General features: G+C 33.9%; 1 protein-coding gene across 1 annotated transcript in view; it reads right to left on the reverse strand.

The window, feature by feature from the left end:
- The window catches only part of LOC150092972 (E3 ubiquitin-protein ligase arih1-like), a 222,666-nt gene that overhangs the window by 65,479 nt on the left and 137,883 nt on the right, over positions 1-19,304 (reverse strand). Inside the window, exons 9-10 of the mRNA XM_090414057.1 lie at positions 8,685-8,799; positions 7,356-7,486 (exon numbers count right to left, since the gene is read on the reverse strand). Coding sequence (XP_090270183.1) covers positions 7,356-7,486; positions 8,685-8,799 — 246 coding nt within the window. The remainder of the gene's footprint in view (positions 1-7,355; positions 7,487-8,684; positions 8,800-19,304) is intronic.

The following is a 19,304-nucleotide window of genomic DNA, read 5'->3' on the forward strand; positions in this document are numbered from 1 at the left end:
AACACTTAGTGTTAAAATTAAAAAGAGACTACTTTATTTCCTCTATCCCATTAGATGTACCTGTAAAAATAACAGCAATAAGCAAATATGACTTTCTTCTGCTTAATATTATATACAGTGGAGATGCTCTTGAATTGCTGCTAGGTCATCATAACAATTATTGTAGAGTACTTATCTTCAGGAAATAATACTGCATTTGCATTATTAAAGTTGTCTGTTTAATTAAGTTCCTGTAAAATATACCCTCTTCCATTTTTCAGCTCAAGACAAATGGCTAGTAATGAACTTATAGAATATCTGTATTAAAATTCAGATATTCACATATTAAAAATGAATTAAAGTTAAGTTAATAATAAGGCATTTTATAAAAGCAGTTATTTTTGTATGTCGCAGGCAAGATGTTTTGAAATATTTGTCTTTGGCTACTGAAGCCTTACTAAGATGTAAAATAAATTTATTTATTTAGTTGTTAGAGGTTAATTGCGATTTTGTACAAGCTGTCAAGTTTTGTAATCTTAGTGCTGTTTGTATGTAGACAAATATTTACAAAATGTTGTCACTTACAAGAGAAGTGAAATTAATGCTGTATTCATGTTGTGAAAATAATTATGTGAACTTACCTCAGTGCATAAAGGATTGAGAAATGAAGAATTGTTATATATTCTGGCTGTTTCATTGTGAAATTATAATTAAATAAACTGTTCAGCACTGTCAAGAAAGAACTTCATCATTTTAAGTCCAACGCTGAAAAACAGTAATGGCAGCGCAAGATGGACTTCAGCAAAACTTTCACAGTTTCTCATTTCTGAGCATGCACAGAAGCAAAAATAACATTATTGAACATTCCTAGTGTTCACAGAGTAGAACAGGAACAAAGCAGGAAAAAACTGTGGAGTTATTGTGTCTTCGATATATGAAAACTGAGTAGAAATTAGAAGTTAGAAATGGAAAATTGACAGAGGATATCTTGTATAAAGAGATAAGTGTGAAGTTTATTGTAGCTATTAATCCATATAGGATTTAATTCAGTTTAAACTGAAAGGAACTTTATTGCTTGCCAGTTTATATAGAAATGGGACAAGTCAAGTTTGTTTTATTTAGGGTTCTCAGGCTGGTAAGTGATTTCGAACGGCTCATATGGTTTTAGTTATTGCTTCAGAGGCTTCATATAGAAGGCAGAGTTGTTCTGAAGTGTTAACCCAAACTAATTATTGCTTCATAGGCTTTCATATAGAAGGCAGAGTTGTTCTGAAGTGTTAACTGCTGATAAGATTTTAAGAAGAATGCTGAGACTTTCAAATAAAAAGTTAATTCATTCTAAAGTGATGGTAGTTTTTAGGAGTTTATTTAATGGAGCTTGCTGCTACTTTCATATAGAAAGTGAAGTTACAGAATTGTCTTGGCTGAAGACAATGTCTTCTTCAGTTTTTGTGATTTAAGATGCAAGAAATCACATTCATACAGAGAGTAATTTTAATTTGTGTTAGTCTTTCTCCTGTGTGAACTCAAGAAAGAATAATAGTTCGGTAGGAGGCAAGAGATTAAGGTTTCCAGAAGTTTGCATCCTATATAGGATAACTGTTGGCTTGTGAGAATTGAAGGGAAACTATGGGATGAGAATGTTTTTTTTTCATGTTGTTTGTTTTTTTTTTCATGCTGTAACATGAAGAATGCTGGCACTTGAATAGCTAAGTAATTAATTTGCTGTTCTGTGTGTATTTGTGTTTTCTGTAAATAAGGATTTTTATTTTGTTTTTGAAGTGTTTGAAGACTGAATCTCTTAATGGATTTCAAAGGTTAAGGAATGAATTTTCTTTTCCAAATTGCATTAAAACGAACAACTGATTTATTTCCTAGAGCAGTCAACAGAAGAAAAAAATAATAATAAATATATATATCCTTCCTTCTGCAGAGTACCTTCGTTTTGGTTAGTTTTGAAGCTGCTTTTAATGCATATATTTTTAACAGAATTTCATATTTTAACTTCATTCTTAACTTTTAAGTTCACATTTCATGTTCCCAAAGCATGACCAGACTTTTAGAATAATGCCTATTCATTCTCTGGGAACATGAAATATGAACTAAACACTGAAAATGTTAAAAAGTTAAAATCTGAAATTATGTTACACAATGTATGCATTAAAAGCAGATTCAAAACTAACTAGCTATGATCATTTAACATATTTTAAATTATGAAAGTTAGTGTTTTGAATATGATAAATTATAGCCTTGTTAGTGCTGCTTGCATATATTTTGTGTAATAAATAAGCAAATAAATATTCAAAGCTTAAAATACTGCATATTTATACAAAAACATATACAACAGTGAAATAATTATTTCTTAATAATCACTAAATAATAATAATTAATTTTACTATGTAAAACATCATCAGACTAAGTTGAAAAACAAAAATAGAAATATGAATATGAAAGGGCAATAAAGCTGTTGCATTACAACAGAATCCTTTTAAACATGCAGCAGGCTAGGATAACATTACTGGGATATATATTTAAAAAAAAAAACTACCTTATCCTTTCTCATCCGTCTAGGACGGGTTGAGTCCCTTACTAATGAGGGGGATTACTGGCATATTAATGCAGCCGGTTCGCCACTCCTCTGCTGCATTCCCTAAGGGCGATATTCCTGACTAAATCCGTGTGTGTTCACGGGGCCGGTTTGCCTGCTTGTGGGATGAAACCCCCCCAGATAAACTGGGGGGGGGGGGGACCCCTGCTGCCCATGCCCAAGATCGACTAACTTGGCTAACTGAGGAAGATCCTTAAGCTCCTCACATCTCTGACGGGAATCGAACCTAGGACGCTTCTTCCCGAGGCATATGGTTGCAAAGCACATAGCAACTAGGCTAACCACACGGACAAACTGTATATACATTAATACAACTGGGTTCAAATCCCATCTAGGACAAAAAGAATCCTATCAGGACTTTTCAACTGAAGGCGAGTTAACAGGAAAAACCCTACCATCTCATACCGAGTGAGCAGAATATGTTCTTCTGGGAACTCAAATTTTTCATGGCAGGCAAACCAGCGATGAAAAATTTGAATACTACAAAGATAGGATTAAGCACCCTACTGCAACATTAATTAGGTTTCAATAAGCCAAGTTACTTGATGTGAATAGAGTAAGGCTTCAGCACTTTGAATAAATGTTCAAATTTACAAGTACAGTTTATGTAAAAGTTTGGTATTATTATTATGATTAAGGGAGTCCTTGACTTCCAGGGAGGAAAGGACTTATCAAGGAAGGCTGCATATCACTCACACCAGCCAACATACCTTTTCTTGAATTCATTCACACTATCTTCATTTACAATCTCCAAAGGCAATTAATTCCGATCATGCACAACTCTATGAGAAAAAAAAATCTCTCTCTCATCCTCTATTTCACTACATTCATTCTCAACTTCGATGGATGCCCTCTTGTCCTCTCCCCACCCTCCATAAAATGAAAAAATCCATCACCTGATTTTCTGTATGACCCTAAAAGAAGTTGATAAGCTTCAATCATATTAACCCTCTTTCTCCTATTTGCTCGTGACAGCTGTCCACAAATTCTCAATCTGTCTACATAATCTGTATTCCACAATCCTGTTAATTATCCCATTGGATTCCATGGCTAATACTGTTAATTCCTGGTTTAGCCAGGCTGCATTTATGAGATTTGGTGTTCTGAAATACATTTTTAACTATCTTCTCATCTTACCAAAATAAGAAATTGCAAGAACATGGAACCTGATAAACAGATAGCAGCTATGAGAGCTTGTCTTTTGGAGAAGGTACGAAACTGTAGATTTGGATGATGGGTTCAAGGATAATGATGGGCTGGAATTTTTTCGAAATTTTTGCCTCATGTTCAGAAATGCTTTAAATATAAGGAATAAGAGTTCAGGTCTTCTGGATGTGTAATTCTTCAGTTTTAACTATTCAATTACTTTTGAACTCATCATTTATATGAGTCCGTGACTCCCTGGAAGTCAAGGACTCCCTTAATCATAATAATAATACCAAACTTTTGCATAACTATACAATTCTTGTTGATGACATACTTCAGAGAAACAAATTTAATGAGCTTTAGACAAAGTATTTTATAATTTCACATTTTTGAGTTGGATGATACGCAGATTCCCACTTCAAAACTAAAGGTGAAATCTACACATCCATCGAATTATCAAAATTGAACAACATTATCATCATGAAAGCTGACTAAGCAACATTGTTGTTTTGGACCAAAGACTTACAATTAGAAAATAAATTTACTTCTTCTGGATCAAAATATGTATTCAGTGATTAGTAGGGATCATACCAGATGTCATTAGGTAAGATTACATCCATTGATCAAGCAACTGTGAAAACATAGAACATACTATTCAAGGTGAACAGCAACTATATAATCTACTATACGCTTCAGTTACATAAAAATATTCATAATCAGTTAACCTCCACCTTGAAGAACACAAAAATTACATCCATGATCATCTTTATAGCAAGTCGGGACTAGCAGAACATGTTCTCGATATCCCTTCACATAGGATTAAATGGAGGAAGACACTGGTTTTACACAGAAGTCGCTATAGGTCTGAAAGACTATTTTTAGAATCAGCATCTGCACTACCCCCCAAATTCAACAAGTATGGTTGCATTAACTTGCCAAAGATCAAGGAAACAGTCATTCTGAGACCAGATAACTTGACCTCTCCAAATTAACTTTATGGTCAACTGACCCATAAAGGGTGCCTTGTTAGGACATTAGTTCTATGCTAGCTACAAACTGAAATGCTTTAATGCTTAGTCACACTTGTGCTTGTGACAGTTATAATTTGTGCATGAAGATTCTGGGTAAAATAACCAGCAAAATATTAGTGACTTCAATAAATTCTTTTTTTCCCCTCTCTTGGTGTTGTTTATACTATGAAGCACTATTATGAATAATCAACAACAACTAAGTCTTTCGATATGTCTACATAAAAATAATTGTCTCTTAGACCTATCATTCATTACATAGGCAGTCCTATCTTTATCATTTCTAAATTTTTTTGTCTGCCCTTCCCATTCTCTAACTGGACACATTGCTTTCTTTGGTGAAAAATTCCACAGAATTTCTCTCAAAAATAGACAAAAAAACTTGAATCTTCAGATATTATGGTGAGTTTTGACATTGTATTCTCCTGAGAAAAACTTGGTTAAAGAAACAGCTTGGTTTCATGTTGAAGGAACAGCGATGGGCAGAGAAGCTCAACTCTTTCTCTCTGGCTACACTGTGCAGATTGTGTTTTTGCTATATGGAGTGGCACTGAATCAGAGCTTCTTTCCTTTCAACAAAAAATTAATAATTTACATCCTCAAATCAAATTTACTTTAGATAAAGACCTGTCAGGAGGAATCAAAAGTATCTTTTTAGACTTAAACATCAAAGATTTCAGCTACTTAAGCACGATTTTTAGTTAAGATGGTAAATTAAATATGGAAATAGAAAACAGAATCAACAAAGCTGGTATGGTAGGCAGTCAACTGAATAAATTTATATGGAATAAGAGAGAAATTAGCCAAAATACTAAATTAGCTGTATACAAGACAGTATTTAAGCCAGTTTTAACTTATGGATCTGACAGCTGAGTCAGAAGTAAAAACTTGACCAAAGACTAGAGACCGCAGATATGAGAGAAATCTCATATCTACGGTCTGTTCATGCCCCTCATCTTTCTCAGCATATCTGCTGAGAAAGATAACAGATGGCATCAATGCAATATCATATTAAAAACGAGGATATTAGGAAAGAACTTGCCACTGTCAGCATCCAGGAATGTGTTAGCAGAGCTAATCTCAAGTGGTATGGTCACTTAAACAGAATGGGAGAGAAAAGATTAGCAAAACAAGTGTTTTCTTCCAGGTTGCTAGGATTGATACAGTAAAAAGTGCCTTAGAAGATAGAAATATAAAATTTGATAATGTTGGAGTCTTGAGAGGTAACAGAATGATTTGGAGGAAAATTATAGATACGAAGTTAGTAATGATGTAAATTTTTCATGTAGTACTATCATATCCTGTACACCCGGTGAGGGTATATATCAGGAATTTGATGATGATTATGAACATCAAACAAGAATTTGATGAATTGCTTTCAACTTCTGTCCACCATAAACCAATTTTTTATGGATTGCTGTATTCCTATTTCATCTGCACACCATCCATCTCCAAAATACAGAACTGTAAAATCCTTGGTATCTAGAGCACATAAAATTTGTTCAAGTATGTCATAATAGGAATTGGAAAATAGCAAACAAATAGTGCCTTATTAAATGGTTATCATCCCAGAATGACACATAATCAACAACTGACAGTTTTCAACATCTTTCAAGGAAAGAAAGGTCCAGAGAACTCCTATTCCTTAAATTAAAAGGACTTTGTAAACATGTGGTAAAAATTCTGAAGAAATTTCAATTCTTATCCACCTTCAAAATCCATCAACCAAATCTGCAGTTTCTTACTTTCTCCAAAAGACAAACTGTCACCATTGCTGATACCTGTTTACTAAGTTCCATGTTTCAAAACTTGTCTTATTTTGGTCAAATGGGAAGATTGGTTAAAAAACATATTTCAGAATACCAACACCATTATTCAACTGAACCTCATAAATCTACTCTGGAATCAAACATGGAATTAACAACACTTGCCATGGCATCTAATGGGATGCCATGGCAAGCCAAGCTTTGCATTGCACTTATAAATTTGAATGTATAATCAAAGAAAATGCTGAAGGCTTACTCCACTCAAGTAACTTAAATTGTAATGACTGCTTTTCTATTCCAAAAGTTTGGGAAATTGTTTTCTTCAACTGTATTAAATATATTTACATATCCCAATAGTGGTTTTTCCGAGCTACGATGTGATTGAACATAAATAGGTTTTTTTTTTTTTTAATATTTACATTTCTATTATTGCTCTTCATCTCATGCTGATAATGTTTCATGATACACAAAACAAAATATTTGTGATAAATAGATAATTATTTCACTGTGCCATAGATGTTTTTGTATAAATATGTTTCATATGTGTCTTTAAATAAGAAATAAATACTGCATGCATAACTGCCAACAGTTATGCCAATACTTTCTTGGGTATTTATTCCTAGAAATCAGATAGAAGGAGAGAAGAATGTTTCTTTAAGTATCTGCTGTATGATGCATAACAAAATATCTAACTGGTCGTAGTTTATGCTTTTGCTAGCCTAGAAATATTAAACTGAAAGAGTTATTTATATTGTAAGAAATGTTATTATTTCACATTTAATTTTTCTATTCAATGTTAAAATCTTACTACAAAATAAAATATCTTACCATGAAGAACCATGTGGCTCCCAAGGTCCTAGACAGACCCAACAAAAGTCAGCTTTACAATTCTGATTCTTACAGACCATGTGATTACAACCACCATCTTTCTCAATTGTAACATTACATTTTGGACATTCCTGTAAATGTAATGAACAAAGAAATTATATTTAACTGAACTCTTCAACATCACAGATATGTGTTATTAATTTATTAGATCTTTGGTAATCAATTGTGGACATCAGCAGAAAAGAAAATTTACCATATTTATTCAAATGCAAGCACATTCAACAAAGGGATAGGTATAGGCAATCTATGTAAACTGCCTAAGGCATTATGCCTCTGGGGCCTTGCTCAAGATGCGAGGAAGCTCTTTTCGGCCACCACCTCATCACCTGGTGAGCTAAAGTTTATTTTAGTAGAAGCATGGGATTTGTTGCCACAGAATCTTATAAATAGACGCCCTTAGATTAAACATGATCAGCAGTCAGGCCTTTAGCTGTTCTAGGGGATCATACACCATTACTGATGCCATGTGACCATATATTTTCGAGCATAGTGCATGAACTTCCATAATATCCATTATACTTGTTTTGATATTTCCCGTTGTGTGCTCATTTCACTGCTATTCTACTGTCCACCACCATTCCAAACTTTGCCCTGCTTTATCGCATTCTGCATGAGTTGCACCACATTTTCTAAATCTTTTGTTAATTTTGTAAAGCTGTGTAGTGTATTACATAGAAAACACATCACAACAGCTCCCTTATTCAATGTTTCGAAATTAATAAAATCATTATAAACAATAATTCAAACTTTATGATTAAAATTACTGATGAAATTTTTAGTATATCAACAATATAACTATAACCATATCACCTGATAATAAAATCCTCACTTATTTTGTATCCTACTATACACTAAGAGAGGTTTCCAGAACACTGAAAATTATCCACACATTATACAGGAGCACACCAAAGATCTGTGGGTCAAACAATATATCCTACTAGTGCAACACCCCTCCATACTAATTGGATATGATTTATGTAGGTTTTTTTTCAGCATAAGTATAAATTTCAAAAAACAAGATTGATATTGATAACTAAATAAAATATGACAAGGAATCCTTTTAGCAATACCAAAAATTGTGTTTAAAAGAAGATACTACCATCAGTGAAAGAAATGAAGTCAATCTCTTTCAAACTGAGGTGACACTGTAAAAGGGATTAAACTCCAGATTGTAAATTAAGCATTTTTAGTTTTCAAAACTTCACTCTTGATACATCTTTAACTAGACTTCATATACAAACACATCCGAAGTCAATTCTATTTACATACCTTTGTATTGGCAGCAATCCAGTTGGATGTTTCACTGTCATCATCACATTTTTTTTGCCATTTCTTTAAAAGGCGACACTTAACAGGATCATGCCAGTTCTCACCACAAGCAAAACTATAAAAAAATAAAATAAAAGTAAAGCTCAATGATACCTAGTCAAAAAATACATTATGGACAGTAAAGGAGAAACATACTCAAAAAAATTTATTATGATTATTATGTTACATCTCCAGGGAGTTCAAAGACTCATCGAGGGATGGTACCTACTCTACAGCACTCTGTCTACACCAACTACAACTAACTGCAACCACACCAACACCATCTACCACCCATCTCCATCACCACTAGTATTTCTGCAGACAATCACAGCATAGAAAGCTGCTAGTTATTAAAAAAGGGCTGGGATTCCATGTTTTAAAGAGATTAGAATGGAGAGTTCACTTCACCAGTTCAGTACAGTGTGAACAGAAATGCATGCAATTGCTAAGGAAGTCAGCACAAAAGACAATTTTTTTTTTACAAGTAATACAGTTTATGGCTGACAGTTGGCAAAGAATGAGGAACAAGACCATCTAAAACTGATTTGCTCTGTGTGGTTTAACACCCCAACCAGCCATGACGTCTACAGACGTCCAACAAAATCTGGATACGATTCTGTAACACCTATTGAATAACATGGATAAGAAGTGCAATTTGGTCTCGCTATTTATCCACCACGGCCAGTAGAGAGGTTAAGCATTCACTCATGAATATAGCAGATACTGAATATGACGTCCCATCAGACATGAACCATGTCATAAACAACGAAGAGTTGGAATCCATTAATGGTAGTCTGCAATGCTATAATGAAAATGAAAATTTTGAAGATGAAATTACAGCAAAAATCAAAGGATATTAGAAGAACAAGGATGACACTCCCATGTTTGAAAGAGTGACTACCCAGAAGATGCTAGAAAATTTACTACTGGACTATGTATGATTGTTTTATGCAGGAAGGCAATGCTATATCTGCACTAAATATCTGAACTGAATTTGTTTAATCAAAAAAAATCATCATCATCAAATTCCTGACATGTACCCTCAAGGGGTGTACAGGATATGATAGTACTACATGAAAAATTTACATCATTACTAACTTCCTAACTACAATTTTCCTCCAAATCAGTCTGCTACTTCTCAAGACTTCAACATTATCAGATCTTATATTTCTATCGTCTAAGGCACTTTGTACCGTATCAATCCACCTATATCTTGGTCTTCCTCTGGGTTGTTTTCCTGCCAACCTGGCAGAGAACACTTGTTTTGCTAATCTTTCCTCGTCCATTCTGTTTAAGTGACCATACCACCTGAGATTAGCTCTGCTAACGTATTCCTAGATGCTGACAATGTCAGCATCCAGGAATCCAGGAATTAGGCAAGTTCTTGCCTAATATCCTCGTGTTTAATATGATATTGCCATTTATGAAATCTGTTCAGGCCTCTAATCTTTCTCAGGACTCTCATATCTGCAGTAGTCTTTGGTCAAGTGTTTTACTTCTGACCCAGCTCTCAGATCCATAGATTAAAATTGGTTTGAAAACTGTCTTGTATACAACTAATTTAGCTCTCAGATCCATAGGTTAAAACTGGTTTGAAACCTGTCTTGTATACAACTAATTCTCTTGAAAAAAGAATCCAAGAACATCAATCCTCCATTCTTCACAACAAGACTGTAAAGTCTGGATTGGCTCAGCACGATTTTGAAACTGACCACAACATCCTTTGGTCCAGGACTCGCCTCTTACATAGATCCCGTTATAGGTTTGAACGTTTGTTCAAGGAAAATGTGGAGGCCTTGCTCCATCATCCCAATCTGAATTGTAACGACTGTATATCTATAGGGTATACTAAAATTCACGCAAGATTTAAATTTAGCGCCATTTGTGCGGTAAAGTGTTGCCAACGAGAAAAAAAAAAAGACAGCGTGACAGCTGACAGTTCAGGGTTATTAAAAATGGAGTGCTACACGAAAGAACAACGCATTTTCATTGAGCAATATTTTAAAAATAATGAAGGTTTGGCAGCTACAGTTCACAATTTTCATACAAAATATGGTCGGAATAGTGATTTAACTTCATCAATTGTGAAAAGATTAATTTAAAAATTCAAGGAAACTGGATCAATTAGTAATCTTATACACCATGGCCGTCCTTCAACAAGTCGTTCAACAGAAAACATCGAAGCAGTTCGTGAGAGTGTTGCTGAGTCCAGGAACATCAAATCGGCACCGTGGTCTTGAATTGGGCATTTCGAGAAGCTCTCTACAGCGTATTCTCACGAAAGCTTTGCATCTTTATGCTTACAAAGTTCAATTGACTCAAGAACTGAAGCCTACTGACCACAAACACAGCGAAGAGAGTTCGTTGAATGGATTATGGAACAACAACAACAAGTGGATGCTTATTTTTCGAACAAAATCATCTTCAGCGATGAGGCTCATTTTCATCTGGATGGCTTCATTAATCGACAAAATTGTTGCATTTGGGGTTCAGAAAATCCACGAGTGATTGTTGAGAAACAAATGCATCCACAACGTGTCACTGTTTGGTGCGGATTTTGGGCTGGAGGCATCACTGGTCCATTCTTCTTCGAAAATGCGGCTGGTAAGGCAATAACAGTTAATGGTGCTCGCTATCACAACATGATAATACAGTTTTTTGTGCCTAAATTGCAAGATATGGATGTGGACGACATGTGATTCAACAAGACGGTGCCACATGCCATAGAGCCAGAGAAACAATTCAATTACTGCATTAGTCATTTCCTGGTCGTGTAATTTCCCGTTTTGGTGATCAGAATTGGCTGCCCAGATCATGTAATTTAACACCATTGGACTTTTTTTTAAGTCTAAGGTTTATGCCAGCAAGCCCACGACCACCCACACCTTGAAGGAGGAAATTGAGTGCTGTATCAACGAAATTCAGCCACATTTATGCAAAACGGTCATGGAAAATTTCGACAAAAGAGTGCGTATGTGCCAGCAAAGCCGTGGAGGCCATTTACCCGATATGCTATTCCATGCATAACCCCATGCTGCATACTTTATGAATCAATAAGAAATTACAATTTTTAATTAAAAACCTGTGTTTTCTATCAAAATTACTTTTTACGTGAATTTTGGGACGCCCTATATATCAAAAATCTGGGAAAGTCTAATTAAGATTACTCATTAATTTTTTTTTTAATGATGGCTCTACTTCAAAATATTCCGTTTCATACATAGCGATATAATATAACGCAGCTTGTTCTTTTTTAAATGAGCTATTGTTAATATTCTAACTTGTATTTTTTATAACTGTTCTTATAATACCACTGAGGATGGTCTGCTATTTCCAGACCGAAATATCTGGTTAATTAAATATCTTTCTTGTGTTTACGTGCATTTATCATTCAACCAATTTAGTGTTCCGACTAATTTCTCTCTTATTCCATATGAATTTATTCAATTGACTGCCTACCATACCAGCTTTGTTGATTCTGTTGTCTATTTCCATATTTAATTTATCATCTTCAGTAAAAATCATGCCTAAGTAGCTGAAATGTTTTACTTGTTCCACAGGTTCCCCGTTCACAACACAGTTGACATTTTCAACAATTCTACCTATTTTCATTGTCTTTGTCTTTTTAATGCTGACCTTCAATACCATATCTATTACAACAGTTATTCAATTTAGTCAGGGAATCGTGCAAACTTGTAGCGGATTTATTTAGAAGTATAACATCGTCTGCATAAAGCAAAGAGCTGACATTAACATCTCCAATTTTGATATCATGTTTAATACTACTTTACTTCATAATGTGATCCATATAGATAATGAATAACAGAGGGGATAATGTATATCCTTGTCTCACAACAGATTTAATATTAAACCATCTTCCTGTGCTGCCTTCAATTCTAACTGCTGACTTACAACTCAAATAAAGGCTAAGTATTGCTTGATATAATGCCCCATTGATACATATAACTGTAGCGTATTGAATAGCTTCTCTCTTGGCACCTTGTCATATGCCTTTTCCAGATCGACAAAACTTAAATACAGATCTTTGTTATATTCCCATGCTTTCTCAACTATTTGTCGTAAAGTGAAGATCTGATCCTTACAGCTTCTATTTGGCCTGAATCCAGCTTGTTCTTCACCAAGCTTTTCTTACACAATTCTTCTCAATCATCGTCCCATGTCCAGGTTCAATGAATTATACAGTGCAGCCACTGTAAGACTTTTATACCACCATACTTCAGCATTTCTGGTCGAATATCATATACTCCTGCTGCCTTTCCACCTTTCAAGCCTTTGATGGCTGTTTTCTACTTCAAGTATATGCATTTCTGACTGTATGCCTGGTCAGTGTTTTTTACCATTGTGCTATCACTGCTTGTTTCATTTAGCAATTTTTTGAAGTAATTACTCCATACTTCAAGGATATCTTTTTCTCCTGTTTTCATGTCACCTTTATCATCTCTAACTCCTTTTACAGTACTCTGTCCTCCATTTCTAAGTTTCTTCAACAACCTCCAGAATATCTTACCACTTTCTTGATATTTATTTTTTATATTCTTGCCAAAGTCCTCCCATGACTTTTGTTTAGCTAGTTTTACACAGTGTTTAGCATTCTTACATTTGTCTCTGTATTCCCAAAAAGCAAAAGCTGACTTATTTGCCAGGAACTTTTGATATGCTTTCTTCTTTTCCTTCACTGCCTGTTTAACTTCCTGTGTCACCATGGAGTTCTGATTTTTCTATCCTTGCAGACAACCTCACCACATACATCTCTGGCTGAATCAATGAGGATTTTCTTCCAGGCTTGCCACTGAATCTCCAAGGCTTGGTTCCTGTTCTCAAACTCTTTCATTTTTTCTTCAATAATCTTTGTGTATTTGAGTCTACAGTTCACATCTGAGAGCTGCTGAACTTTCATTCGCTTTAAAACCTTCTTACACGTTATTCTTTTCAATATGAAATTCAATTTTATCCTGCTCAAGACTAAATAGTGATCGCTTCCAATTTCAAATCCTCTGTACACTCTGGTGTCCTGCACCAGGGAGAAAACATCACTATCAACAATAACATAGTCAATGAGACTTCTCTTATTCCTTGCCTCTTCTCTCCATGCGAATTTGCATACATTTTTATGTTGGAACATAGTGTTAGTAATAAGTAGTCTATGTCCTGAGCAGAAATCCAACAGGTATTTGCCATTATTATTAGCTTTGCTCTTTTCGCCAAATTTTCCCAAAATATTTTTGAATGTCTCACAATCATTTCCTACTCTGCTATTTAGATCCCCAACAAGGACCAACTTTTCCTTTTTCATTGTGTCACTTGCTTTTTCTAAAGCCTCAAAATATTCCTACCTTAGTAGAACCTTCTTTGGGACCATAGGCACAAATAAGTCTCATTGTCCAGTTCCCTATTCTCATATTTGCCCACATCACTCTACTTGAGACTGCCTGCCATTCAAGAAGATTAGCCTCGTATTTTGTGTCGAATACTATGGCTACTCCTTCTTTTCCTTGATTGTCATTTCCTGAATATAACATTTTGTATTTATTGCTCAGAAATTCACCAGTTTTTATCTTTTTTGTTTCACTCACCCCTATTATGTCGATCTGTTACTTATCTAATTCTTCAGCTAGCTCCATTTCTTTGGCATTCAGGCTTCTTACGTTGATAGTACCGATCTTTAACTCTGGTGATGTTGAGTTGGTCAAAAAAATCAAATAAATCAATCAAAAAAAATTATATAAATAAATAAATAATGACAGACTATGCTCAATCAGTTCCTAAAATGTCATCAATTGCTAAGAACTGTATATGGGTTTAATAAATAAATAAGTAAATAAATAAAAAAATCCACTATGGCAAATATTTTACTTCAATTAAAGCTAAATGTTTAAGTTCATCAATAAGTCAATAATTTTGCTACTCAATAAATGAAAAACTTGTATTAACATGTATTTTGTCTTTTATGTAAATACACCCTTTAACCTTTTGATGTGCAACTTCATTTATTTGGGCACCACTTAAATTGGGCCAAATTATTCCCGATAAGGCCCAATTAACCAGAATAATTGAACTTGTTTAAGTATTCACTGCACCTGCAAACTTAAGTAGAGTTAAAAAATAACTAATTACTTTATTTAAAACAATAATAATTCCATCTATACAGTGCTCAAGTATTAGGAATATTCAAGAAGATAAAAAATATCAGAATTTAACAAGTCATTGCACCATAAGTGGAGATCTTCAGGATTATTTATTTTTGATGGAAAATCAGCAGTGTTCAGTATGTATAAATAGTAGCCTCAAACAAAGGTTCAACTGACAAAGAAGTGGAGAAATTTTTCAAGTCATTATAGAAGGCACATCACAAAGAAAAAAAAAAGTGATTTTTTTTTTTTGTAGTTGATAACTTAAATAGTACAGTAAGAAATTTATACCAGACATGTAGAAATGATTTGGGAAATTTTGAAAAAAAAAGAACAAAGCTAATAATAATACCAAGAATCTCTTGGATTTCTGTTTTAAGGATATGCAAAAATTCATATGCAAAGAAAACAAAAGAAATAAGAAAAATCTCACTGATAATGCTGACGGTGATATCATCACACTGCTTCAAGTCAAAAGAGTATATAGGAGTTTTGAAATAGGAAGTGATCATTTAGTTTTGAGCAGGATGAAATTGAATATCATAATGAAAAGAAATTTTTAAAAAGTATCAAAGTTGAGCAGCTTACAGAGGCTATTTATTTAGAATATATCATCTGCATAAAGTAAAGTGCTGTGATTAACATCTCCAATTTGACAGGTTTAATATCACTTTCCTTCATAATGTGATCCATATAGATGATAAATAACAGTGGAGATAATGTATGCCCTTGTCTCACACCTGATTTAATATCAAACCATTTTCCTGTACTCTCCAACTACCGACTTACAACTCAAATATATGTATTCAGGGCCATCTTAACAAGTTTGAGCACCCTGGACTAAAAATATTTGGTGCCTTAATCACATTGGATTGAGCAACAAAAATAATACATAATTAATTAAATAACTTTCATTGCAAAAAAATTTATTTAAAATATATCGACATTGCACATTTTTATTTAATTCAACAACATTTATAATACTGTTGAATTAAAATTCATCATACTCTGTTCTTAAGTGCCTTGGATCAATGGTGTCCCTAGGCTATAGCCCATTTAGCCAATGGATAAAGAGGGAAATTCCTCTAATTGTCACATTAAGTTCTATTTCTCTTTTTGTAAACAGGTAGTATGAGAGCTGTACCCCAACCATCTGACATCCAACCCTTTACATTATGTATGGTAGCCACTAGAGCATTTCTAATCAAATATCATCTGCTCCAGCTACTCCACAATTCCTATTAAGTGTTTTCTACCACCATGCTGTCACTGCTTGTTTCATTTAGCAACCTTTCAAAGTAATTACTCCAGACATTTAGAATATCTATCTTCAGTTTTCATGTCGCCTTTATCATCAGCTTGTGCTCTAAGAGAATACAGAGAAAAAATGTAAGCTAGCAAAGCACTGTATAAAAACTAGCTAACCACAAGTCATGGGAAGACTTTAAGAATACACAATAAATATCAGAATGGTGGCAAAATATTCTGGGAGCTACTGAAAAAAAAACTTAGAAATGGAGGAAAGAGTACTCTAAAAGGAATCCAATGCTGATATCAGCATTAATACTACTTTCCTTCATAACATAATCCATATATATGTTTAACAACAGTGGTAATAAATGGGATCCTTGTCTTACACTTGATTTCATATCAAACCACCTCCACGTATTTCCTTCAATTCTAACTGCTGACTTACATCTGTGATACAGACTATGCATTGCTCAATATAATGTTCCATTTATTACATATTATAGCATTTCAACAGCTTTTATCTTGGCATCTTGTCATATACTTTTCCAGGTCTACACAACTTGACAAATCTTTATTATAAGAGTATGTCCATGATTTCGTAACTATTTGTCTTAAAGTGAAAATCTTTTAATCTTTTGCATATATTTTTCTTTTCAATATGGAATCAGTTTTTATCCTCGACACTAGATGGTAATGGTTTGCTCAAAATTAAATGGCAATGACTTCCTATTTCAAATCTCCTGCATGAAGATATGGTGAATCAGATTTTTATTTCTTGTCTTCTATGTTAATTTGTGCATATTTTTATGCTGGAACATGGTTATCAATAATGACCCAAACAGAAATCTTGGAGATAACATTATTATAATAATGTTATTATCCCCATAAGATATAACATCATTATTATCAATTTGGAGAAAACAGTTGAAATTTGGAGAAAATACTGGTGATGCTCTTTTCTCCAAATTTTCCTCCTGAAACATTTCTACATGTCTAGCATTTATTTATTTTTCTTCGTGTCACTTGACTTCTTTAATGACTCGAAAAATTCCTCCCTCCACTTCTTTCTTAATAGAACCTTACATGGGACCAAATGCAAAAATAAGTCTCAAAGTCCAATTTGCCATTATGATATTTGTCCACATCAGTACTTAAAACTCATTCAAGGTTATTTTCATGTTTAATGTTGAATACCATAGACTCCTTCCTTTCATCTTTAATGGATCCATGTCTTGTAGTTGTTTAGAAGAATCTCACCTGTTTTTGTATTCTTTAACATCAGTTATGTTATCATACTCTTGTACTTCTTACAGTTCCATTCTTTTATTGTTGATTGTGCCTTTCTTCAATACTGGTGATGTTCAGTTTGTTCCAGTAGTTAATTTCTAACTGGTTAAGCTGGTTACCTAAAAAAAAGCAATCCCAGTCAGCAAAAAAAAATTCTTTCATTTTGTACCATTCTTGTTGTTTTGGTTTAAGCCAATACAAATTTTTTAGGCTAAATCATAAACTACTAGTTGATCCTCATTTGTTTGGTATCCAGATACATATCTAAAGTAAAGAAAAGAAGATAGAAATAATTGACTTAATAAACCATCTGATGGTTGTGCTGTTAAGAAATGCATAGAGCAGCAGCCAGAAAATCAATAAAATAATTAACAAAAAAGAAAATAATCTCCTAAATTGTAAACATCCATACCAGGAAAATTATTATTAGAAAATGAGCTGGATAAATTCAAAATGATCCATTGTGGATTTTGCTGAAACTCATTGGCCAGAGGAACTTATCTAAAGAAAGAAAGATTATACTACTGGGGTAGAAGAGAACTTGCATAGAGGAAAAGAGAGCCAACAGCAATACTGAATTAGAAATAATTCAAAATATCAAAGGAAGTTCCATTTGGAACATTCAACAAGGAAAAGAAAAAGGACTATATACAATTCATAAATGTGCACACCAGACTCCTCACATACATATTGAATTTTATCATAAATTACAAGTTAAGTATTACACCCAACAGAGAAATGCTTATTATAATGGGTGATTTAATGCTAAAGTTGGACACTGCTTTGAAGATATGTCAGACATCATGGACAAGTTAAGTACAGGTGAGAGAGATGAAAGAGGAGAACACTTGTTGGATTGCAATAAAGAAAATAAACTCTGTCTTTCTCAGATCTCCTCATGTCTGAGGACTCGTGACCTTCTTGATGATGCTTCGCCATTTCTTTCTGTGCTTCTCTTAACATTTGTTCTAGTTTAAGTCTGGTGATTCTTGATATTTGGTCAATCCATCTGTTTGGGGAGGGGGGTCCCTCTTTTTTCATTTTTCACATGGTCTTAGGTGATTATTTTTTCGAGGCAGTTGCCTTCACTTCTGCATATGTGTCCAAAAAATTGCACAATTCTCTTGTCAATTATGTTTGTCAGTCTTGTGTGGATATTCAGTTCTAGGATACTTTTATTTGTTGGTTTTTCTGTCCAAGACACTCTTAACATTCTTCTCCAGCACCAGAGCTCAAATGCCTCAATTCTTCTTCTGTCATCTTTTGTCATTGTCCAAATAAGCTTAATTTTGGTCTTTTTGGAGATGTGCCTGTCTTTCCAGATCTCAGTTAAATCAGTCATCGCTTTCTTAGATAGTGCTATTCTTCTTCTTATCTCTTTTTCACATCTATCTTTTTTTGTCATTGTTGTTGTTATTATCACTCCAAGGTAGTTGAAATTGTCGACAGATTTCATCTCTTCTGCATTATTTAAAATCATTATTTTGGTTTTATCTATTTATTCGTAAACCATGACTTAAGCTTTCCCATTCTAATTGATTTAAGATAGATTTTAATTCCTGTTCATTTGTGGCTATTATCACTGTGTCATCTGTGTATTAGGTTAGTGATTGTTTGGCCACCACTTTTCTAGAGATCTTTTCATTATTGTTTCGCTGTAAAAGTTGAATGGTGATGGTGAGAGTATGTACCCTTGTCTAGTCACCACAAATACGATTACACAGGCATAAATATACATGGACTTTCCCACACTATGTAGTAAAACTGTATTGATCATATATTAATAAGGAGAATAGAGAAAAGTTCACCGTAGAACGTTAAAACACTTCAAATTGCTGAAATGGACTTAGACCACAAACTACTCTCAGCTAAGATATAGATTAAATTTAGGCAT

Source organism: Typopeltis vanoorti, chromosome 24, assembly GCF_054136105.1.
Source record: "Typopeltis vanoorti isolate ZY-2024b chromosome 24, IOZ_Tvanoo_1.0, whole genome shotgun sequence".
NCBI lineage: Eukaryota > Metazoa > Arthropoda > Arachnida > Uropygi > Thelyphonidae > Typopeltis > Typopeltis vanoorti.